The 25517-nt window shown below is 34.6% G+C and overlaps 1 protein-coding gene across 1 annotated transcript in view; it reads left to right on the forward strand.

The window, feature by feature from the left end:
• Nucleotides 1–2314: 2314 nt before the first annotated feature.
• LOC149085342 (NK1 transcription factor-related protein 1-like) overlaps nucleotides 2315–25517 on the forward strand; it is a 33581-nt gene continuing 10378 nt past the window's right edge. The window contains exon 1 of the mRNA XM_089233946.1: nucleotides 2315–2815. Coding sequence (XP_089090072.1) covers nucleotides 2584–2815 — 232 coding nt within the window. The 5' untranslated portion in view covers nucleotides 2315–2583. The remainder of the gene's footprint in view (nucleotides 2816–25517) is intronic.

Below are 25517 nucleotides of genomic sequence, written 5' to 3' on the forward strand. Positions count from 1 at the left end.
ATTAAGGGACGAACCGTTGACGTACCAGAGTTCATTTAAAAATGAATAACCGGTAGCGTCAATCAAGGAATTAAAAAAAAAGAATTATATATACGTATGTATGTGGAAACGAAGCAAACTACTGTCGGCAACTTGCGAGAGATTATCTCCCAAGAAAGTAACATTTTTCTAAGAAATACGAATAACGTGAAGAGAAACATACACAATACTGTAAGAATCTAGGTGCGATTGCGTTATTTATAAGTCCATTAGATATGAATTTTAAATTTTTTCGGGTCTTGACAATCATTTAAATAATTATGTTAGTATCTTGGGTATTGTTTTAGCAATATAAACTTCGAATACCTTGTTTAGTAAAAATACTTAATTTTAGAATTAGAATGAATTAATGAAGTATATATTGACCATAAGTTATCATTTGTATAATAGTCTTTTCTAATTTCTCTGTTCATACCAATGGTCAAGATCACCTATTCACGAGGACTTTCTAGAAGTGCCGTTTTAACGCATGGGCCCACCCTGGCACAGCCCGGAGGAGAAGGGGCCTCCCAAAAACGAGAACAGGTTCAAATTTTTGAGAATTTGCCAGATAAGGTCCTCATAAGAATCACTTGGCCTGGTGGCCCATGATGCTTTTAAGACGGTCCTGCTTTCTAGAGCAGTCTTCCAAACTTTTTGTTCTACCAATAAATTTACATTTTTAAGTCAACCCATATAATCCCATGTATCTCTCTCTCTCTCTCTCTCTCTCTCAGTAGTTTCTACTACCCACTTTGTTTTCTACCCTTCCAGCTACAGCACGATGTTCCAAGCCACCAATCTTTACCTGGATTCGACTGACAATTATAAGAGTATATTTTCTGCTGAATTCTGATCTTGTTCTTGATTTTCACACCCACAACCCAAGTGGCGATATCGTCCACTCTGGTGAAGATTGTTCTAGAGCAGTGGTTCTTAATCTTTTTCGTGATTGGTCTGGCCATATATACGATTTATGTAAAAAAATGGGTGAAAATGAAACAATGAACCTCTCAACGGCACAATTTGACTGATGTTCGGTGGTTGAGAAGCGCTGTGCTGGAGCATTTAAGAAATTTCATGATGTCTCTTAGGCCGGGATTACACTATAAAAAGTTTGATAAAAGGTCTTTCACAAAACTTGAAAAAACCAACCAATAAGCCTATAGGTTACATTTGCCCGAATGTAACTGATACGCTTATTGGTTGCATTTTCCAAGTTTTATAAAAGAACTTCTGTAAAATTTTTATAGTGTAATCCCAGCCTTAAGGAAATTAAAACCGTCAACACTGGAACGTTTCCTTTCTCTTGTGAGTGCGATGGTTAAAAGTTGACATTATTGAACTCTATTACTCTGTACATATTTGCACAATGTTTGTAATCAATTTGTTCCAATATCTCTCTCTCTGTTTATTTTCACCTTCCCCTGGTACGATTTTTTTTTTGATCAAAAGTTGTGACAAACCGTTTAACTCGGATCAATTCATTCGATCACCCCAAAAGCCCCTTCAGCTTTCAATCAGATTGAATTGCTTGCTTGCTCGCTATTCATGTTCCGGTTACGAGTTGAGAAGGGGATTAGGGTTGTGTATAACAAGTTGAAAAACGCGTGTACTTGTCAGTGACATTACAGTTTAGGAGCTCGGAGTGACATTATCGGAGGGGATGAAAAAGAGCTAACAATAAAAAGCAGATGGGGAACGGGATCGTGTTTTCAGATCAAATACAGAACCAGATTAGGATGATTGCTGAGGAAAGGATCTTGCATTCAGGCAGAGTCGTTGAAAGAAGCCATCATTTTCAACACGTGCTCTGGCGTGTGTCTCTCCCTACAAAAAAGTATTTTCGTTTTTTTTTATATATTTTTGAATTTCTTGCATGGTTGTGTTGTTCACTCCTCCACCGCATCCCCCCCCGAACAAACACGCCCATCTCCAAACCTTCCTATTTTCACTCTAATGCGGCGTCAATGGACGCGGTATTCAGTGCAAGGAGAGAAAACCTGGGGAGAGTTTAGTTCATTCGACTAAGCGTCTTTCTGATGGTTGGGGAAGATTCTTCTCAAGAGATACATACATACAGACGCATTCGTACGTACATACCTTCAGTATGAAGAGTATCAATTGCCTGCGCCGTAGATGGAGGCGGGTGGGAGCAACTTTGTGCTCCGCCTCCAACTGACGTCGGATGAATCGCCGTCTCCGAAGGAGCCAATCAAATGAGTCTCCTGTTAGCCGTCTCCAGAACGCAAAAGACCCGTAGTATTGGCACATGGACAGTGTCATCGGCAAAAACGAAAGTCTGTTCCGTCAGTCAAGACGAGGGAAAAACGTGATCTCGGACACAACAAGATACACATACTGTACAAAGAAGTGACGAGTTTCGCGCGAGTTGCCTCTCTGTGGGCGGAGGGTGGTAAAGAGCGAGCGAGCGAGCGGCAGACGCACGTTTTCCCAATCGATGCATCCTCAGTAAATGGACCGAATAAAGTTCGATTCGGGCGGGAGTGTCTGAGGAGACGAATCGCATGTACTGTATTCTTTAATTCTCGTGACATCCGGGGAATGATGGACAGTGAGTCGCCTCATGAGAGACTGGCTCAGGGTACCTTATCCAAGGAGGCTGTCGTTGCCCATCAGATGCAAACGTCCTCTTCGCATACGCCGTTCTCCGTAGACGATATTCTTGATCCAAAGAAGTTCACTGGCTCTAACCGGCCCAGATGCACCTGGCATCCGTGGCAGCAAACACTACTGTCCGGAAGTGAGTCGGATAATGACCAAAACTCCGTCAGAGGTAAGACATTCAACGCTCATTTGTTTATTGTTATATCCACTGCCAAACGAAATGTACGAGGTTAGCATTAAATGAATGACCGGATTTTAAAAATTTATGTTTTCAAAAAACTATTAGGCCCTACACATAATATAATCAGCGATACATAAATATAAAGAAGAATATTCTAAGTTTTTTTTTCAGTTGCAAATGTTTGATGTGTGAACATTTCGTAATACGATAAACATCTAATCTGTAATCAAGTTCATTCAAGGGTCGCCCTTACCATACACGGGGCCCGGTGCTAAAATAATAGTGGGGCCAGAGACGTCATAATAATTTCAGGGCCCCTTAGCCTCGATTTCATATATTATGTGGGAGAAGGGAATCAACATAAAATACACAGGAATACTGGAAAATATAGGCACAATTGAATGTAAATTTTAAAAAAAATTAATGAACCCAAGAAAATTTTAAATTGATGGAAAAAATAGTTCTAAAACAAAATTAAATTAGGACCTAATTAAAGAAAGAAGCGGGAAATGTCTATAAGAATTATAAGACATAGTTTTACACCGACCATATCTTTTTATGTCGTTTTTGATTCATTAACAAACATCACGGTACATATAGAGATTTAATAAGAAGGAATTATTTGTTATTCATTTAATATTTACGTGTATTAAAACACGGGATATAGTTTGCAGAAAAAAATTTCCGCTTTCTAAATGCTATTTGATGCTGGCGTCTGAAAATCTGTCAAGTTGTTTTTGTTTTGTGTCGACGTCACTCTTTTGCGGCTTGATTTTGTATCGATAGATTCAGATGTGGATGAGAAAGACCGCCGTTTATTCCTTTGTTACATGCAGTCGTCCATAGCACCACTATGAGAAGATTCATTTTTTGGAGTCGATCTAATGCGGCACATTTGAATAAGACCACGAAAGAGAAAAAAAGTAGCCTCTTCTGAGAACTTTTTCTAGTTCTTATCTATTAGTCTCCCAATTCAGAGTTGTTGATGTTGATGATGATGATGATGAAGGGCAATGATGCTCTGCACCATTATTGTTGGACAAAGTGAGAGAAAAAGAATGAAAATGTTCAAATTAATATTGTGTCTAATACTTGAAAACAAAAGAAATGTACTTTTCAGTCGATTCTATATGCGGAGAAAGAATTATTTATTCCAAATAGCCATAAAAGAAACAGCCCTACCTCTCGTTTTCACGCAATGGTTAATCACTAGCACACACATAATCACTATTTTCGTTTCCTTACATGAAAAAAAGTACGCTTATTTCAAGGGAGGGAAAAGCCCGATTTGAATTTTCTGAACGCTGAAAGCGGGAATGGAAAAAAATTTAAACGTTGTATCCGGGAAAAGTTAACATTATCAATATAGGGAAAAAATTAAATTCATGAAAACTAGTATTAAGCGGGATCGACTGTATATATATATTGAAGTGTCCATATAATGTCATTTTAGAATGATTATTCTTTTAAACAGATGTTTTTCTTTCCACGGCGATAATATAGATTTGATGCCAAGTTAAAATTCATAGAATTATTGATATAAAATCCTAAATAACTGCGCTATAAGATGATAAATGAGAGAAATGATTTTTTTTTCTTACAATTTAACTGCATAATATCAGATAATATCTCCTTAAAGTATAAAAAAAATACCGATTCGTTCTTAATTATTGATTTCCTTAAAAAGTATATTCCAGCAATGACAAAAATGATTTTATTTCTCGCTTCAAAATCCAAGAAATACCTTTAGCGTTGAAAATACACATTTTTTGAAATAAGTCAGTTTCTCCTCCTTGATTTTCCTACATGTTTCATACTGCATCATCGCTTGATACATACGTGTATTTTAGAACAGGGTAGGCCTATGGTAAGTGCATTAATTCGATTCAAAATTTTAAAAACGATCAAGTTTTAATATCATCATGCACCAAGGAACGCTATCTACAAGATAACTGGATGGATGTTAAACAGCCAGATTATATCACTCTTTTCGAACTAGGTAAGATTTCATTCACATGTTAGTCATTTCCTTGAGAAAAGCAAGGTAAGTATTGTACTGTATTAACCCTCTCATGCACTCGAGGCTCACGTGAGAACAGATATATCCACCCTAAATATAATTAGACGTTATGTTCGCTTCTAATGCTCATCTGGGGATCACGCCAAATAAGTACCAGAATCTATTTAAAATTTAGGAGTTCCAACTGTATTTGTAATATATCATGTTTATTTCTTAAATAAAGGAAAAAAATCAGTGCACACGAGAGCAAGGCCGGATTTAGGTTTAATAAGGCCTTAGGCTATTGAAGGTAATGGAGCCTTAGGCTATTGAAGGTAATGGAGCCTTAGGCTATTGAAGGTAATGGAGCCTTAGGCTATTGAAGGTAATGGAGCCTTAGGCTATTGAATGTAATGGGGCCCGTTATGCGTTATTTCTCCACGAAAAATTGTCGCTGTTTTTTGTGTTGAATATATGATATATGGTAATTTATGGACCTAATAAGTATCTAAAGCATTTCAAACATTAGTAACGTGAGGTAACAAAATTTCAAAGTTCCTACTGCAATGTGTTAAAATTAGATCTTTGAGCAGTTTCTCCAAAAAATCACAGTTTAAGATTTTTGAAACCCTCTGGAGACCTCGGGACCTCAGCCTGCAGTCTGTCTAGCCCAGTGTTTCTTAAGGTGTGTGTCGCGGCTCCTAGGGGCGTCGCCAACCTTTGTCAGGGGCATCGTGACGAGCTAGAAATATCGATGTGTGTGCCCCTTTATGCTTTGAAGCGGTTCTTTTATGAATACGTAATATCTACCAAACTATTCTGGGGAGCCGCAGAGGAACCATCGGAACTGGATGAAGCAAGGAAGCCGCGAGTGACAAAAGTTTGAGAATCACTGGTCTAGCCTATAGGAAAATCCGGCACTGCATGAGATTGTTAATTATATATTTTATCATCATATCGATTTATAAATTCTTCTATTAAAATTATAGCAGAACCGTAACATAACGCAATCGATTTGTGATTATGAGAGATATTCAGAAAGGTGTTAGGATCTTGAAATTGGAAAGGAATTTAAAATAAACAAGAATATATAGAATTAATGTGTTATATCAATTTCTTTTAAAGATAATTATAGAAACCAACGTAGAATGTACAACTTGCGTGGAAAAAATATGTATATATCTCGAGAGTGAGTGATTTCTAACAAGAGTTGCCTTTCTCCACTTCCTAGTAGCAAGTACACCGTCAGCGTTTTTTGTAATCAATGGTGAAATGTCTGCCAGTCGTAAAAACTGTTACTTGGAGAATTTGAACTGTTACTTGTATATTGTTATATGCATCGGTACTTGGAAAAGTAAGAACAAGAAGAGACCTCAACCGACAGGTCTCACAGGCCACTGGGGAAAAACAATAAAGCATGTTGTGCTTCTCGCGATTTGCCAGCGACAGCATTTCACTTTTTAACACGCTCGATGACAAAGAAAAAAGAGCCTAATTCAGAAAGATTTTATTTATTTTCTTTTACTATGTGGTCTTCTTTCTAGTTTCGTGTTTCAAGGTTTGGCAAAAAGCTTAAAAACCCTTTCACCTTATTCCCAACAACTTTTTTCCCCCGCTAAGAAAAACTTCACCAACTGCCGTTTGAAACAGTCGAACAAAGTGATCTAAACTAAAAAGCGGAACAGTACTAGTTTATTTTTACATGTCGAAATGTCTAACAAAAATACAAAGTTTTCCTTCACCTTTGCAAAGAACGGCGTGTCATTCCAAAAGACATATTCCACATATAACTTTATTATCAAGATATTAATTTTCTCAAATATTTCTACTACGCCACATTTAAAGTAGCTTAACTAAAGTAGACTTTAATAAAAATATTTGCTATCATTTAACCTTCTATGGTCCATGATTATTTAGATACATATAATTATAATGAATATTTAATATATATATATAATAGTTTAAACAATTATACCAATTTATTTTCTCAATTTTTTGGCATTTTGGAAAATAAATTTTTTAGTGTGGTTTTCAGTACAAAATACGGTCTACATAAGTAGAATACTTTTGTTTTATCTAGAAAAAGTTTATTCCTTGCCTGTATCATTTTTCGGAAGTTGGCGAAATTTTACGTGTTCGGAGATTAATAAAAGTGCACCAAATTGAGAGAATTGAAAATAAAATTCAAGGTTAAAACTATTCATCTTTGCTAAGCAAAATTATATCTGTTTCTAGATTTACGTGCCGAAATGTCTAGCAAATATACGAAGTTTTCCTTCATCTTTGCAAAGAATGACGTATCATTCCGAAAGACATTTTCACATGGAACTTTTATCATCAAGATTAATTTTCCCAAATATTTAAACTACATCACATTTAACGTAATTAAAATAGGCTATCATTTAACCCCTCTATGATTACGCGTATATTTAACGAGAGTTTGAATTTTAGATATTTAAATATATCTTATAAAAATTTCTTTTCTCAAGAAAGTACATTTTTAGTTTGATTTCAGTACAAAATACCGGCTTTATGTGAGTAAAATACTTTTTTTTTTCATCTAGAAAGAGTTGATTCTTTGCCGATGTCATTTTTCGAGAGTTGCTGAAATTTTACGTGTTCAGATGTTTATAAAAGCGCACCAAATTGAGAGGGAATTGGAAATAAAATTCGAAGTTAAAACTGTAACTTTAATAAGCAAGATTTTATCTGTTTATAAATAACGAAAAAACATGCCCCTCCCACATATTGGGGCAGGGCCCCTAGGCTGGGATCTTTCCGGAGCCCCCTAATCCGCACTTTTCATAGGCCCTTGTATTGTTAATTCATAGTGTGAGGAAACAAAATAATTATGGTAATTGTCTCGGACCCCAAGGCCGGAGCCACATTTATGTCCTTGTAAGTCCCACCCTTGTAGGGGCAATACATAAAAATGAAAGCAAACTATATATTTCATCCTTATAATTAGCAATTTTAGTTAATTAAAAAATCCACTCTAATTAAATTGCCCGTAGCTTCTGAAAAAAATATTTCAATACATTTTTATGGGGTGAGCCTCGTTTCTTATACTACGTTAATTATGTTCATTAACATAACTATTGCCTACTGGATGTCATCCAACTGCCGATTTTTTTTACTGTGTACATTAATACTTATTTTTACTCTGCTGTAAGTTTATGATTCAATGAAATTGAACTAGATGATTTGTGTTTCTAAACAAGTTAAAGGGAGCTTTTAATATAGACTTGAAAACATTAGTTTTTTCGTGAGAGCCAACAACTAACTTCATTCATTAGCGTTGATGTAGATATGTGTGTATAGGCCTACCTAATAATTCATCAAAAGAGGTAAACACTTTTATGGCGCTTCCTCTGAAACAGCAGCCAAGAAATATTTTAGGAAAGCTGGTGCATTTCTTGAGATGTTCATCACCCTTATTTTTTCTAATCTTTCCTATTATTTTTGACGTCAAGCTCGTTAAGCTTTTCCCACTTTTTCTGAGTAAACATTCATCTGCACAATTTACCATACGCTCTATAATTAAAAGTCTACGTGTTTTCAAACATAGAGACTTTCACACATATAAAGTGTAATTTACTATTAAATTTATCATTGGGTACATCTACTTTCTCTGAAAGACCAGTGTTATGATATTTCTCCATATCAAAATATTAAGATGCGTGAACGAATTCAAAAATAAAAACGATTTTTTTCGCATTTAAAACGTCATATGAATAGATTGTTATCTTGTTGGCCATTTTTTAGTTAATCTGATGATTGGAAGATATAAGTTAAAGATGCTCTCCCTTGATAATAACAATCATGAAATGCTTTTAACCCTTTGTATCCGACATTGTGAAAATAAGGAGAAAATTATAATAAAATAAAAGTGTGTAAATGATAGATAATAATAAATAGTTATCATGTAAATTATTTGGTAGGTCATTTCAGTTCTAATTAAAGACAAAAACAATGTTTTTGGAACAATTAATTAGTTCAAAACAAATTATTTAAAGTGATACTTTAAAGTACCGTCAGGATATAAAGGGTTAAATTTGTCATTCACTTATCAAAGTAAGTGTCCGTGGTTAAATTAATCACAGTCTTATTCAACGAATGAAAAATTGAAATTGTGTTTTTTAATTAGAGTGATCAATTAGTTAGCAGCTGAATTTTGTGACAATATTAAAAAATATTCGGTTTGAAAGGTTTGAGTTGTCAACATTTGAGTTTGAGTTTTAAAGTCTTTAAGTAGCCGATCATTGCGACGCGTCTAATAAGACCTCGTGTATATAAAATCCACACAGTTTCATTAAACGAGACGCAGAATCAGATAGTTTAATTCATTCAAAAACATTCACAATGAGTTTTCAATTGGCCGTATGTATCTCAAACGCATGTTGTTTTGAATTAAGTCTTCATATTCACATGAATGTCTTTAAAACAAATTAAGAAAGAATTTTTAGATATTGTTCTGATGGGGTCTTATCTATTTATTTATTTGCACTCAACATGCTGAGCCCAATTGCAGAGATGTAAAACCACCCCATGGGCATAAAAATACCAAAAATACAATAAAGTAATGAAAATATAAAAGAAAAGTAAAATAATAGCGATAATAATTCATCAAATTTACATGTCAAAAATTAAATCGTGAAATAAACACAAAATACAAAAATATATATACGTAACGGAAATACAAATTGATAATTCGATATAAGGATACAAGCCCCATTTACCTGGAAAAAAAATCCCGAAAAATAGATGAATTAAGCAAAAATTCAATATGCAAGGATGAGTAAACAGAAGGAAATTAATATGAGGAACAAATGAAAACAAGGGGAAAAAATCATGTTGCCAAAGTGCTCTTAGAGATAAAAAGAAACAAGTAAGAAATATATATCTATCGTCAATAGAAACCCAGCAAAATTGGAAGATGTCTATTAACCCTTTAATTGGCAAACATTGAAATATCCAGTAGAGAAAATTTTTGAGGGCTTATATATTAAGCAGATGGAGGTACCCTGAATGCTATTACATGAAAAAAAAAATTATTGTCAATATTTAAAAAAAATATGGGATGTTGCACGTCAGGAAACACTGTATTTATATGATTCATGTAAATTTCAATAGTATAAAAATGCCATTTATTTTTTGCCTAATTGCTTTTCTACCATCGTTGAAGAATGCAATATGTCTCCTCCACACATGGTATTTTTCTCCAAAAATGCAAGGGTTAAAATCTTTCTTGCTTGGCTTGTCAAGAAATAGGAGACACGTGCATCTTTAAGCCATTCTACTAGTGATTACAGAAACTTCATGAATAGCTTACAGGAAAAATTGAATGTTTAGGACATGCTTATATGCATCAATGCCGAAACAAGCTCAAAATATACAATGTCTTTGAAAACTATACCTATGAAAAATGTAAGAAACTTATGTTACACGAACATAACATAGCCAAATAAAGGGTTAAAATCGCTGCCTTTAAAATTTGTAATTTTTTCTCGCTTTTGGTGAATGACATTTTTGATGGTGGAATTTCATTCGCATTCATAAGGTAAATATGATAAATACACAACTGCCTTTTAAGAAATAGCTCACTGTGTGAGACTAAAATTGTAGGATAAAAACAGGGTTGAACTCAGCAGGTGCAAAGGGCAGGGCCGCATCAGGCCGCAAAATATTAGAGCCCGTAAAACAGGGTTAAATAACCGTGAATATTTATTTCGTTGTTCTGTTGAACAAATTTCTTTTTCAAAATTCCACCAATAGATACATGTGGTACAAAAAATATAAGTATTACGCTTTATTAACACATGCATGCATATAGGAATTCCTAGAAAAGGGTCACGGCCCCAAGAAAAGCGTCAGACATGGATGTAGCCCAAGGATAGGCATAATCTTTTTTTTTCTTATACTTTTTAAACGGTAAATATACAAGAAAATCAAAGTAAGAGGAGAGTTAAAAGTTTTGATATGGAGACCAAAAATCTGCTCATGGATTTAGAGGTCACGTGGTATGGGTTTCCGATGGGCCTGCTTAGCCAAAACTTTTAGCTGGCCCTTTACATTGCTTTTCTTGCGAATTATAGTGAGAATAAGATTTAAAAAAGGGCAAGAGCTCTGTCAGCGTCAATCATTCGTGTGAAGTTACACCAGAAATTGTAGAGGGCCGTAAAATAATTAAAACACCAGGCCTCGAAATGTTTAAGCTTGGACCTCGATAAAAGTTTTAGATTGCGATTAATAGCATTTTAGGCGCTGATATTGTTTGAATTTACGAGAGGATATTTTATTTAATGAATTTTAGGTGGATATATGTGTTACCTTTTTGACACGTAAACATTCTGATAATGTGTATAGGCCCTCCATTGAACTTGGGTGCAAATGTTCGAACGATGAGTAGTGTTTTTACAACTAATTTTCATATCTTGAGTTCGATGTTTCTCGGCGTTGTCATCTTGGAAAATCATTGATCATTAAATAATCATCTGCCAACCTCATTTCGTTGACTCATGGTACTGCTGACCCTAGTCCAGCCAAACAGACACATCTGATACAGTAGGACTTCGTTTGAGGCTTGCAGTGTAGTATACCCTGCAGTCGTAAGCATTTACCATCTTTACTTTAAAATATGGAAAACCGATGGCAGCACCAGCAAGAACACGAAACAAGCACAACTCTGACAAAATAAATAAGTTAAGGGCCACACATCAACACTCAGACCACACATTCCGGCCTATACTGATCCGTTAGAAATTCCGCAGAGGAATGTGTATGAGGTGCCTGTACGGTTAAGTGGTAGTGCAATATACTTTGTTTTGCCAGTCAATATACGTCTTTGTATTTTTGAAAGAGAAATAGAGTTTACAGTATTTTCAAATTCATTTTGTAAAACAAACACACGCCTTCCACAGAAAATTCAAACATTCTCGCTCCACTATTCAATAATTTCTAAGACATCAAGAGTTTACACAAATCCAGTTAAACTTTGATTATAATTATACCTACCTTTTTTTAACATAACATGAAAGCTAGAACTTTGCCACCGGACTCATCGGCTTTGTGGCACAGCCTGAACAGTACGTTTTTAACAAGAACCTTCTGTTAGAGCTGCCGATGGTAAGATAGCATATCAACTATTTTGATCTTGAACGATTTCAATCCACGTTTGAATTCGGCGCGGTGTCGCGTAAGTTCGTAACCATTCGTGACTCAAGAATAAGAGATCCAGGTCTCCTGTTAAAGTCTTTCTTTCATTCGTGGGCAAGAAGCATAGAACAGTGTTTCTCAACCGCCGCGACATTAATAATATCATAAGATAATAGCTAATATACGATAACAAATCTTATAAATTAAAGTGCCGATAACGAATATTTGGTCATTTTTAATTAGTTAATTAATGCGATGCTAGTTAATAATCTTATAAATGGTCTGCAATTAATTTTCTATTAATTATTTACTGTCTTAATTTCAATTCACCGAGTCACGGTCTCAAAAAGTTAAGAACCACTGTCATAGAGAACAATCACAGTGATTCAAAACGGTCACCAAAATGAATATTAACCGTAAAAAGGAACAGCTGTATTATCAATTTATTGAGAAATTTCTACCCATCAATGTTTACCAATCGTAATTCAAATATTTTTGCATATAAACTTACAAAACATTAGAATTATTAATGTTCGAAAAAATTTCTATAAGCAATTTATAAAACTTGAACGAACTTATATATTATACTGTGTTACAATTAATGCGAAAATGCATCAAAGAGAACGATGTTTCAATGGCATTTAAGCAAATTTTCCTATTTCTTGTCGTTGGTTTTGGATGCGAGATTTATTATTATACATATATTCCTTTTAAAAACTTCACAGAATTCGCAATGTGAAAGAGAAATAGAGTTATTGTATATAGTAAAACCCACTTGAAATGTTTTATCTTTTATGGAAACCATTCATGTTAACGGCACAAATTCGAAATGAAGACTTACAAATGGAATTACATACAGTGTCCCTAAATTCATTGTCTAAACTTGAGGGGGTGGTAGTACAAATCCAATATCCATATTCATCATAGAAAATGGGGTCGCAAAAGCAGTCTCAAAGCCAGTGGGGGAAACAGGTAAGGAAGCACGGAAAGTTACTTTGACCTGAAATGCGAATGAAGAAAGAGAGAGAGAGTGAGAGCACTACACCAGCTATACAACTTAGAAAACGGTATAATAAAATGACTAGACCCGATCAGACGCAACAAACTAGCAATGACCCTAGTGGCGAATCGAGAACGAAGAGAAATACGTGTACAAAACTGTATGCCGTTTGTTACGATCTAAATCAGCGTTTCTCAACCTTCTTGTACACAAGGACCAGTAAAATGTATGAAAAGTTTCGACGGACCACTATGACTAGTGTGACTAAATGACCTGTATTTTACAGGACATTCCTGTGCTTTTTGTTAGACCAATGTTTTACACAATTGTCTCGTTCGTTCAAAGAAGCTCATTTTAACCTGCTATCTTTAATAAAATTGTAAATGTAAATAATTTTTTCACAACTCATAAGCTACATGCTATCATAATACAATACATTATAAATATTCATCTCACATATTTGTCATATTCAACGTTTTTTTCCCTCGGGAATTGCATTTTAATTGCAATTTACTGCGATTTCCAATAGCCCTCATTTACCCGCCTTGATAATTTTTCAGCGCTTTTAGCAAAAATTGGTGATTTTGCCGACTTATAGTAACGTTTTTGGTGCCATTTGGCGATTTCCTGTATTTTTTCGTGTTCAAGATCCCAAAATTTTCCGTATTTTTCCCTTTGGATCACAAGGTCCAAGGGTTTTTTCGTGAAATACATTTTTTATATCGATTTGTAATAGTCCTTAACTTCAGTAACTTCAGCAATAATTAGCAATTGTATGTTTTGGCGACAATTAGTGATATCCAGTATGTTATGGGATCGCCATTTCCCCGTATCTTCTTCGATGAAATATAGTTACTTAAAATGGGTCTTGTTTTCCATTTGAACCCAGGAAAATATTGGTTCAGTTTCACTATTGAATAATTTTTTATTCGATTAGAATTAAATTATCAAATCTGCCCACGACCACCTATACCAAAGGTCTTCAACCTTTCAGACACGGCAGGCCAAAGTGAAACTTCCCACGAAGCCCGCAGGCCACCAACTCATGTAATTTAGTGACATCTCAATAGGAGAAGCCAATGGGGCTCCGAGTTAAACAGGGACAAAAATAATTGAAGATTCATTTATTCTGAAATTATTTCTTTTATTAATTATCAACTTTGATTATTACTTAAATATTTTTTTGTTTAATTCTGAAAAGTTTATGATTTATTACTGATTAAATTAATTAATTCTGAAATTAATTTTAGTATGAAATCACTTCAAATGATTCTTTAATCATTTATTTCACACACAGTTAGTTCTGAAAAAAAACTTTTCTTCTCAATATATATTTTGGAATTATTTCTTTCAATAATTATGCAATTATTCTTCTGGTTGTAAAATAATTTCTATCAGAAACTACGAAATAATTTCTCTAATTGATTTATAAGTTATTTTTTCACTAATTCTGAAATTATTTGTTTGAAAAATTGTTTCTAAAATAATTTCTTTCAGTAATTCTGAATTCTCATCAATTCTGAAATTATTTCTTTTATCAATTTGTTCCGGAATTATTTCTCTTTCATTTATACTAGAATTAATCGTTTTTCAATGTTTTTAACCATTTTCTGAAATTGATCGGCGTGCCACGACAAAAACCTCAGAGGGCCAAATGTGGCCCGCGGGCAATACGTTGAAGACCCCTGACCTATACCATTGTCACGAATCACCTCTGGTCCGCGGATCATAGGTTGAGAAACGCTGAACTGGATGATGCGCTGTGATTAGAAGTTTTGCTCTACCTCGCTTTGTTATGACTGACTTCAGAAACTCGCCTTTCAGGAACTGTGCTGTTTGTTGCATCTGATCGAGTGTAGCCATTTTACTATAGGCCTAGCCGTCATTTGAGTTGCATAGCTTTAGCTTCCTCCATTCAAAAATTATTTCAGGTTAAAGTGGCTTTCCATGCCGCCTCGTCTTCGGCCCGTTATCGGCTTTACAACTGCTTTCGCAACCCATGTTCAATTATGAATATTGGTGAATTTAAGGTGTGCACTACCATCCTTTCACGTTCGGTCTGTGAATTCGGGAACACCCTGTATACGAAGATCAATTTTTTCTTGAAAACTTTAAAAAGATACCGATAGATGATATTTAAAATATAAAAAAGTCTTTTTTTTTTATCAGAAGGGCATCAACTGTTTATCAGGTTTCGATCAGTAATTACTTCAGGTCATCATCGTTGGGTGGTCCATAACTCTCTGTTGGTGGTTTCAAGAGATCATGTATCATGAGTTTTGTTGAGCACGTGTTTTAGACAAACCCGACAGCCGCTCTAAACCAATTAACCGTTAGACTCTTACAAGACATCTTAGCTTTTATTCATTTCTTTATTTTTTTTGTATAACAAATGCACTCTTTCTCACGGAAGACCGGAATAAATGGTGGTAAGAAAGTTTGGACGCTGAAAATCAACAAATATTTTTCAATTTCCAGAATTTCATTTTAGTCTCCCGTCTGAAGATTCGATATCATGACATTAACGACATTCGACATCACCAAAAACAGATAAATAAATAAAAAATTCCAAAAAAATGAATGAATCACCAAGCTAATTGCACGGCGGAAGGAAAAACATAAATGACTCATTAAAAACCATCTAATGAATATAAAGAACACTTTGTTAAATATATATATACAAGGTAATTTACTCGCTAATTTTATTCTACTTGAAAGGGCACATAGCGAGTCTATTTTCGACGTAAATCATTGAGTATAATGATCTTTATCGTACTGTTACTTGATATTTTTTGTACGCAAATCCCAAGTTTTATATAGGGCTGGGAATCGATTAAAATGTTTAACTAGTAATCCAAATTTTTTAATCGATTAATCGCATATTTTTTTTAACCATATGATATTAAATAGATGCTATAAAAAAGTATATTTCATTCGTTTCACATACTTATTCGGTAGATGGAAACAAATACGGGAGAAGATTGAGAAAAATTAAGGCTGCCCGCTTGAAGCAATTTGATATGCTGAACACATTTTGTCAAAACCTGAAATTTCTTCACTTGGCTCGTGTCTTTTTTTTAAAAATCGATTATTTCAATATTATTATTCTTCCCAAATGGTACTTGTGAAAAGAGGAAGGAGCTGATGTTTCGAAGATTACGAAAAACTACTGTTCATAGTGGAGACAATACATTTTGGTTTTATCTTCTAAAACTGCAATCAAACTTAATTTGAAACTGAAATCATTAGTTTCCGTTGAATCGACTTGTCGAAACATTTGATTAAAATATTGATTCAGATATTTTTAAATATGGTCTGCTTTCCGAAATGTTATGTATAGGAAAATAATTTGTAAGACATCTAATCAGTTTTGTCAAACAAACCAAGTTAATTCACAAACTTTTAATAAAAATTTTAATCGAATTTTAATTGTATTGATCATGTCGATTAACTCAAAAAATTTCAACTGTGATTAACTATTGATCGAGATTAATCGAATAATCAGACCTAAATAACATTTTTTTTATCCCAAGAACCTTAAACACGAATGATGACACTTTTTTGCCCTTCTCTAAAATTTGCATAATTTATATTTGTGGTTAGAAACAGAAGAAAAATACTAATGTGACATTTTAGATCCGTTGAAAAAAGTGATTTTTTTAGCTTTTTCCAAGTGAAAAAAACCAAGAAAAAAGAAATGTTCTCAGGATTTTTATTTTCTGTCATTAAAAATGAAATAAAAAAACACATATTTTTTATGAGTTCTTTTGTGTCTAAAATGTATCCTATCCATTCATTTCAATTTGAAGAAGTTAATATTTCTCTTGAAAGTTTCATTCATCAAGTGCTTTGTTTTAGAGGTTTTTTGCTTAAAACAGTATAAAAAAAAAGTTTTTGCGTCCCGCAACATTTTTCGTGGTTTTTTTTTTGCTTCCGAATTCCCAAGTTTCAAAAACCACAGTTTATACGAATTTTTTTTCCTTAGGTTTTAAAAATACAAAAACCTAATTTTAGCGCAAAAGATATAGCAAAAACGAAACTCGTAGCCTTTTCTAATGGCGATGGTAAATAATAAATACGAGTAGTTTCTGAAATTCTTGGTAATTCTTTAAAAAAAGTCTTTACGGAAATGCTTTGTTTTTTCACCCTAGTTTTTTTTTTAAAGTATTGTTATATATTTTTTGAGTGATCAAATAAATTTCACGCTTGTGTATGTGAAATTGTTGTGTATTGAGAAATAAACAACATACTCTCATGAGGATAACTAATTACTGTTAATTCTTAGCGTTTTAATAAGACTAATCATGCATATTTTATTATTTAATATTTCAAAATTTGTTATAACATGGAGCAACAGAAACGAATGAGAATAAACTCGGTTGTTTTTGTCGTGCTGTGGCCATATTATGCAATCTGATTGATTAATTATGCCGTGACGTATAGTTTAAAGCCGATTTGAATGGGTGCACTAGTATACTATTACCACAGTCTGCAAACATCCATGTCAAGACCACGGAGTGTGCTAACCATTCGGCTATCGGGGCTTCTAATCTCAATTCTGCAAAAATGTTTACCTTGACCAAGATCAATACTTCTCTCATTAATTACAGTGGTATCTCGAATTTCAGGTTTAGTTCATCCTTAGAATTCGCTCGTATTAGGAAACGCTCAAATTTTTGATAATTCCAATATTAGGAACTCCCCTTGATTTCTCTATTCATTATAATTCATTATAAAGATGAAATTACTTCTTCAATTCGATCCCCCCCCCTCCCCCCATGTTTTGGATAATTTGAAGTTTGATTCGGATACAGTCAACCCTTGATTTACGAACTTAATTCGTTCCTGAAGTCCGTTTGTAAACCGAATTATTCGCAAACCGGAATAATTTTTCCCATAGTATCATCAATGTAAAATCCGTTCTTGGAATTCCGAGGATTTTTAGTGTAAACTTTTGCAACAGTTCTTGTGTACAACCAATGATTATGGTTAAACCAACACTTGAAAAATTACCATAATTCAAAAGAGATGAAATGTTAACGGAATGAATGATGCTAGGGCAGAGAGGGAGAGAGTCGGTTGTGTGAATATGTAGCTACTGTATCATCTGTAATTTAAGTGTCAAAGTCCTCAAAATCTCCTCTTGTAACACTATCTGGCCACAAAATATACCCCAAGCCAAATTAATGGTTTTGTATGAGGCAAGCTGCCGAGCTTTATAAATCAGAACTATGTAATGTAGGATGACAAAATAATATTTCCAGAAGTTACACCGCTAGTTCTATGCCAAATATTATTGAAAAACATTTTGGGAAGTTCTTTTCGCCAGAGCTTCATGAAGCTTGAAATGACCTGCTTATCCATGGGATGGATTAGAGGAGCCGTATTTGGTGACGGGAATTTTACTCTGATGAAATATAACTCTTCAACCAAATTCTGTCGAAAAAATCATTGAAATCTCAAACTTCTGAAATATGCTCCGGCCGTTCTCTTCACACCGTTTTGAGCGTTTGTCATCTCATTTGTCATCATTAATTTTTTTGTTGGTCGTAAACCGAACTTTTCGCATACCAAGACGATCGTAAACCGAGGGTTGACTATTATGTCTCATTTACAAAATTTCTCCTTTCTCAAAATTCCAAGCTAACTTTTACTCAGCCTTTTCTTTATTCCGCGGCTTACTGATCTTTTTCAGGAGCAATGATTATGGTACCAGTTTCACACACTGGTAATTCCCGCTGCAGCTAGTGTTTTACCGAATAATGGATGACTTCATTACAACCTGCCAATTACAGATACAAACGCTACTACTCAGTACGTTTGTTGTGTGGTAATTTTCTAAAACAGAATTTTTAAAGGCTGGAATGCTGATATCTCAATGACTTTTTCCTGCACCAGAGTGGCGTGTTGTTAAGATGCTCGTCTACCACCTGGAAGGTTGCTGTCACGGTCCTGGGTTCTAACCCGAGGGAGGATGTATATAAGATATTTTCCCTAACGAACTTGAGGCAACCACCAATAGACAGCGCCTTCATTTCCAACCCATATCATTAATCATTGATAATTTTTGTCGCATTACGGTCATTTTCTGCACACAAGGGCTGATTGGACCGGGACCTACAATTTATTGCTGATTCCGAACGGCAGGCTTGTTTTTATACTCATCGAGAGGTTGGTGCGCTAACCCCTCGATGGGGGACTCACTGCGATAGCAATTTTTTGTTGCGCCCATCTCATTAATGGCAGTGAATTGCGATGTGGCCAGAGTTGGTGAAGTAGTGACTTTTCCTGGTAAAACGTGTTGAAAATGGTCCTGTCTGCTAGAATTCCCATCAAACTCAATTTGAAACTGAAATCATCACCAGTATATATTGAATCTAGTTGTATATTTCCACATGCCCCCAAAATATTGACTCAAATGTTTTTGAACATGGTCACATACAACAAAGAACATAATTTCAGAAATCTAATCGGTTTCGCCAAATAAAAATCTGTTGTTAAATTGTAAACTTTTAATGAAAATTTTAATCGGATTGATTGAGTTGATCATCTCAACTAAAATTTTTAACAGCGATTTACAACTGACTGATTAACTGATTTGATTAATTGATTAGCGAACCAGCCCTAATATAAATTCATTAGTATTGTAAAGCACAATGCATTCATTCTACAGGGTGTTCTGTAAATCCTAATGCAGTCTATATCCCATCAACTGCTCGTCGTAGGGAATGATTCCAGTTAAAAAAATGCTCAAACCGTTTCCAGAAATCACCCGGTACCATTTCTAAAAGTGAAAATATAGTTTCTCACAAAATTAAAAAAAAAATCTAAATTTTTACACCGTCCTCCAACTTCCAATTAGAAAGTTGTTGCCTTATCTCTACTGTGTGTGTGAGGCTAACAAAAAAATCATGTTTCAAACTGCAATATTCGCTGAGGTATTTGAATTCAAAATCAGAGAAAAATGGGAAAGGACAGCATAAATGAGGGAAAGAAGCGTCGTCCGCGGTAGTTTATGCTGTTCTTTCCCAACTTTTCTCCGATTTTTGAACTCAAATCTCTCAGATAATATTAGAAACGTTAAATTTTTTTGTTAGCCTCAGGAGAGACGGGGCAATAACTTCATAATTATAATTTTTGGCACAGACAGACAGACATGACTGCTAACTGCCCAGAGGGATCACCTTGAGATGGTTAGTGATCTTTCCCAAAATTTTTCATTTTGGGAAGTTGTATTTTCACTCTCGAAACTAGTACGGGGGATTTTTGAACACGTTTTGAGCATTTTGTTAAATTGAAGCCATTCCTTTACGACGGGCGGTTGATGAGATAAAGGCCTCATTAGGACTTACAGGACACCCTGTATGTAGAATAAAGTTACTCTTGCTGACAAGACAAATACAGTACACAGCGCCCTCTGCAATCAAATGCTGTTCAACTTCGGCTAAATTTCATGCGCTGAGTGAGCTTTTTCTCATAAGTTTCAAGCTCGTAAATCGAATTCCTCGCTCGCGCAACTTGCATGTCTCGCAAGTCGAGACGTTTACCGTATGATATTTTGAATACGTCAGACTAGTATAAACACATTAGTCTTGGTATTGGCTGTCATTCAGAATTACCAGTTTGTTGCATGTTACTGCATCAAGATCCCATTCTCGGAAGACGTAACCCAAAAGAAAGAAGTTAAAGTAAACTAATTATAAGAAGGTCTGCACAAGCTTTTCTAAGTATAATCGACTCATTGTTTGTTCGATAGTCATGTGTCATTCACTCTAAACACAGCCTAAAATTGAAATGAACTCGCAATCATGAATCTTCGGATTTCTAGAGACTTCCTTTGCGGTAAATACTAATTATTTAAGTATTTTTTCAAGTACTTGGAGAAGTTTTTCTTTATTATTATTACTTCTGGCTCTGTATACATAGTAGTATGCTACTACTAGCTCGTGTCGTTGGGGATCGATAAGATCTACATTTCACAAAGAAATTCTTGTCTCGATTCCCTCGTCTCGGAAAATAGGGGTTTTTTTTTTACTTGAACAGCATATCACATTCATCTCAATGGTGTCAAAGTTCCATGTCAAAAAAGAACACACAGAAAACAACTAAACGATTGCATTTTACGATGACTTCGGCCCTCAACTCCAATTAAAGACATTAAATGAGATTCTCTTTATTCTCAATTTCGAAAACAAGGTTTTATTTGTTAGTTTTTAAGAAAGTTCAAAACTAATTATTTCTGTTTACAGATAAATGATTGCTTATTTGGAAGAAAGAAAAGCCTATTTAGACAGTAACAAATATACCTCATCAAAAATAATTCTTTACATAATATAATGAAATTCATTGAACAGATAATTTCCATTACTTATAACACAAAACCGGGCTCAAACCAGTGCAAAAACAATTTAGCTGCCCTCCAGAATAGAGGTTTCGAATATTTTAGTTTTAGCGTAGAAGCCGCGTGGTTATGGAATGTTCTACTAAACAAAAAAAATTTGCTTTGAACCGAAACAAGTATTTGTTCATTATATATATTTTTTATTACAACACCAAGTTTTGTTACTGCGGAACCCCAAAAAAGCTCTCGCGTAACCGTGGTGTTTCGCAGAGTACGAATTGGAAACCAATGTTATAAAACAGGGATTTTCAATTACCCGGAGTTACGCATTTCGTGGAACCCCTCAACAGATCACCTTTTGAAAATCATTGCTCTAAAATATCTGTATACGAGGGTAATGCACCCCTCCCCCACATAATGTTGCCGGGCTCCCAGGCCCGGGACATTTCCCGGACCCTTCTATAGTTAAAAAATATTTTAAAAAGCAATAACATATTATTAAAATTCATCCCGGAGCCTTGTGTGCCTCCCCCCCCCAGTGGGGCCTATGCTGTGAATGTTAATGAATATGATACATATGGGTTTGCAAATAATTACATTTAGATGTAAACTGATGTAATTTTAAGATCAGGCTTTGTTATGCTGTTAAAAGTAAGATGAAGTGTACATAGTTAATGGATTTTAATCCCGTTTTAACAGCCCCTATACTATTTTACGGCCCGGTGGGCCGTAATTTTTATTTTTGTTCGCCTCTTGAAAGAAAGTGTAACAGTAGGGCTGGAAAATTGATTACAATTTTTAACTGACTAATCAAAAGCTTTCCATCGAGTAATTGACTGATTAATAGAACTTTAATCGAATATTTTTAGACCCTAAACATGTGTAACAAACGTAGTCATCACCGACCATTTTCAATCGACTGCTGAATGAAAATCTCTTCTAAATTTTTCCATTTTACTCTGATGCTTTTGCCTTCCAGTTGACTCCAGTCACTTTTCGGATCTCATCAATACATTTGGGGACACCTTCTTGGAAGTTTAACACAGTTCGGGGTTGTTGTCCTGTATTATTGCAATATGTCCAGCCCATTTCCATTTTAAACGTTTAATTATTTCCATGATATCATATATCTTTGTGTTGCTTCTTATCCAAATAATTCTGTCTCTCCTTGTAATGCCTAACATACATCTTGTCATGCTCCTTTGTGTTGTCTGTAGCCTTTGTATCGTCTTGCTTGTAAGTGTTCATGTTTCAGCTCCATAAATAAGTGCTGGTAGCTCACACTGGTTTTCTTTTCAGGTATAATGGCATGTTGCTCTTCAGAATTACACAGTTTTTACCGAAAGTGTGCTTCATCTCATCCTGATTCTTGTGTTTATTTCGTTAATGATTCTATTGTCCATGGTAATATTTTGTCCCAGGTATACATAGATAGTGCAAGGAAATGCATTTCTCTAATGTAACGAAGGTATTAATGGAGAATGTGTGATGTGCGAACGCAAGGAATTAAATTTTTTTTTCGGTTATTCAATGAACTTTCAGGTATTTTAAAAATAAAATTTAATGAATAATATTTTATTGCTTACCTATAGGCCTCAGCGTCCTATAGATAGGACAGTTTGATTTTTATATTCCCTATTTATCCAAAACATTAATACGATTGGTGTTTTTAGCATTCATCTATGAGTTGAACATAACTTTAGTCTTTTGCAGATTCATTTTCAAACCCACCTGGGTACTTGCCTTCGCTAGTTCTTGTAAACTATACCGTTGTTGTAAAAACGTAGTAGTGGTAACTATACAGGGGAGACCATAATTCCCCTTGTCGCATTTAACTAGCGAACCGTTGATCTTGGAGGCATACTTCTAGTTAGAAAAAGTGTCTAAATAACGTGTAGAACTCGGATATGTCATTCATGTCGCAAGGGGTTACATAGATGACCCTTTACGACCAGGAAATTTTTGAAAACATGAATGTTTGTTAAGTATTTCACCCGCACGATCGATCAAATTCGATCTTAAAGGGTTATTAAAATGTAAAAGTTAACTTTTTTATACGGACACAATGCCCTTTAAAAACCTAATTATAAAGCTGTTCTCCTGTCTCTCCTGGGGCCAATAAAAATATTCCACGTTTCTAAGTGCAATGTTCTCTGAGATATTTTAATTCAAATATATCGGAGAAAACATGATAACGAGGTAGTAACTTGAAGTATAAACGAGGGAAAGAAGCGTTGTCTGTTAGTTTATGCTGTTTCTTTCCCAACTTTTCTCCGAGCATTGATCTGCGATCAACAATTAATCGGACCAGCCCTAGTATAACCTACAGTAAACACTCAGTATAGGTATCCGAAATTTTCATTTCAGTCAAATGTTTGTAAGGCCGATAGCACACTATAAAAGCTTTATAAAAATTATTTTATAAAACTGAACAAATGCAATGAATAAGCTTATTGGTTTCATTTTCTCAAATGTAACCAATAAGCTTATTGGTTGCATATGCCAAGTTTTATAAAATATTTATCAACTTTTATAGTGTAAAGATATGGACAAATAGTGCACGCTGGTTTCCGATTCTTCTTCCGACTCGCAGCACCATGTTCGCACACTGAAGTCGGTATTAGGCCGGTATTACACTATAAAATTTTGATAAAAGTTTTTTTATCAAACTCAAAAAATGCAACCAATAAGCGCATCGGTTACATTTGAGCAAATGCAACCAATAATCTTACTGGTTGAATTTTTCAAAATTTATAAAAGCACTTTTAGAAAACTTTTATAGTGTAATCCCGGCCTTACACTGTAAAAATTTCATGAAAGTTCTTTTATAAAACTTGAAAACTACAGCCAATAAGCGTATTGACTACATTGGAGTGAATGCAACCGATAAGCTTATGGTTGTATTTTTCAAGTTTTATAAAAGATCTTTCACGCACAACTTTAAAAAAAACAACAACCAATAAGCCTATTGGTTACATTTGCTCGAGTGTAACCAATACGCTTACTGGTTGATTTTTCAAGTTTCTTACAAAAAACGTTTATAGAGCTTTTTATAGAGTACGATGCGGGCCCAAGAGTAAAAATTTTATGTTTTTTGTATTCGTTGTTTCGTGCAAAGATGGCGGCCATAAGTGATCGTTAAGTTTGTTTAAGCTCAAGGTTACCCTACATGTTAAAGGCCTATTTATAGGACTAATAAAGTCAAGTTTATATTTTTCCGTAAGTCTCTGGAAAGAGGGTGTTGTCACGTGCGAGATGATGATGCACGCAACACAACACAAACGACTACTTAAGCCTGCCTGTGTGGAACTGTTGATTCGCTTTTATCATCTAACCTAAATGTTAGGATAGAAGCCAAAGCCATTTGTAAGCTGAGGCTCCGCCTCAATGCCCTCCCTTACATACGGTAAAGGCGGAGTTGAGAAGAGAAAAGGGCGATTCCCTTTTCATTTCCTTCGCCCTTTTCTAGCCTCCCATAATCTCCCTTCCTTGTACTATCCGCTCGTCTTTCCATTTGAGACAAATGTAATTAGCAGCCAAGCCCCAAGCGATTTGGTTTCGATTTTGGTCAAGATCGATCAATCGATCTTCAGACTGTACCAAACGGTGATTCCTCGACTTGCGATAGATCACAATAAAGAGACGCAACAGCTACTAAATAACTCGATACGCATTTATTACGATGGATATCACGAAGAAACATACAGTTTTTTGAAAATAATTATTTTTACATTCATAAGACTCAGACTAAATACTGTATATTAAAACGTTGCTGCAAAAAATTATTATATTCAACGTAATAGCCTAAAACTTTGTTGTTGTTTTTTTCTTCCTCTAGAATTGTTCTGTGAAATGCTTCAAAGCAATTAATTTTTTTAAACTTTTACATTAATATTACATGAGAAAAAAATGGGGTTTAACAACCATCGGGTGGAATTCGATTTTAAACAGTTTTAATGTTTATTGCCAATTACACTGCCGTAGAACCTTTCTTTGCAACAAAAAATGCTTTAATTTAGAAGACAATTAAGAATTGTCACTGGTAATTTTCTCATTTATTTTTTGTGACTCAAGAGATAGAGAGGGAGCGAAACGAAAATCCTGACAAATTGCTGTTCTTACAATTAGACGCATATTAAATGAAATCGCCCTTATTTATTTTTCTCATTTAAAAAATAAATTCAAAGGGACTCCA

This window comes from Pholcus phalangioides, unplaced genomic scaffold (assembly GCF_987345545.1).
Source record: "Pholcus phalangioides strain wild (caught in Gottingen) unplaced genomic scaffold, Ppha-v1.0 ptg000007l_1, whole genome shotgun sequence".
Taxonomy (NCBI): Eukaryota; Metazoa; Arthropoda; class Arachnida; order Araneae; family Pholcidae; genus Pholcus; species Pholcus phalangioides.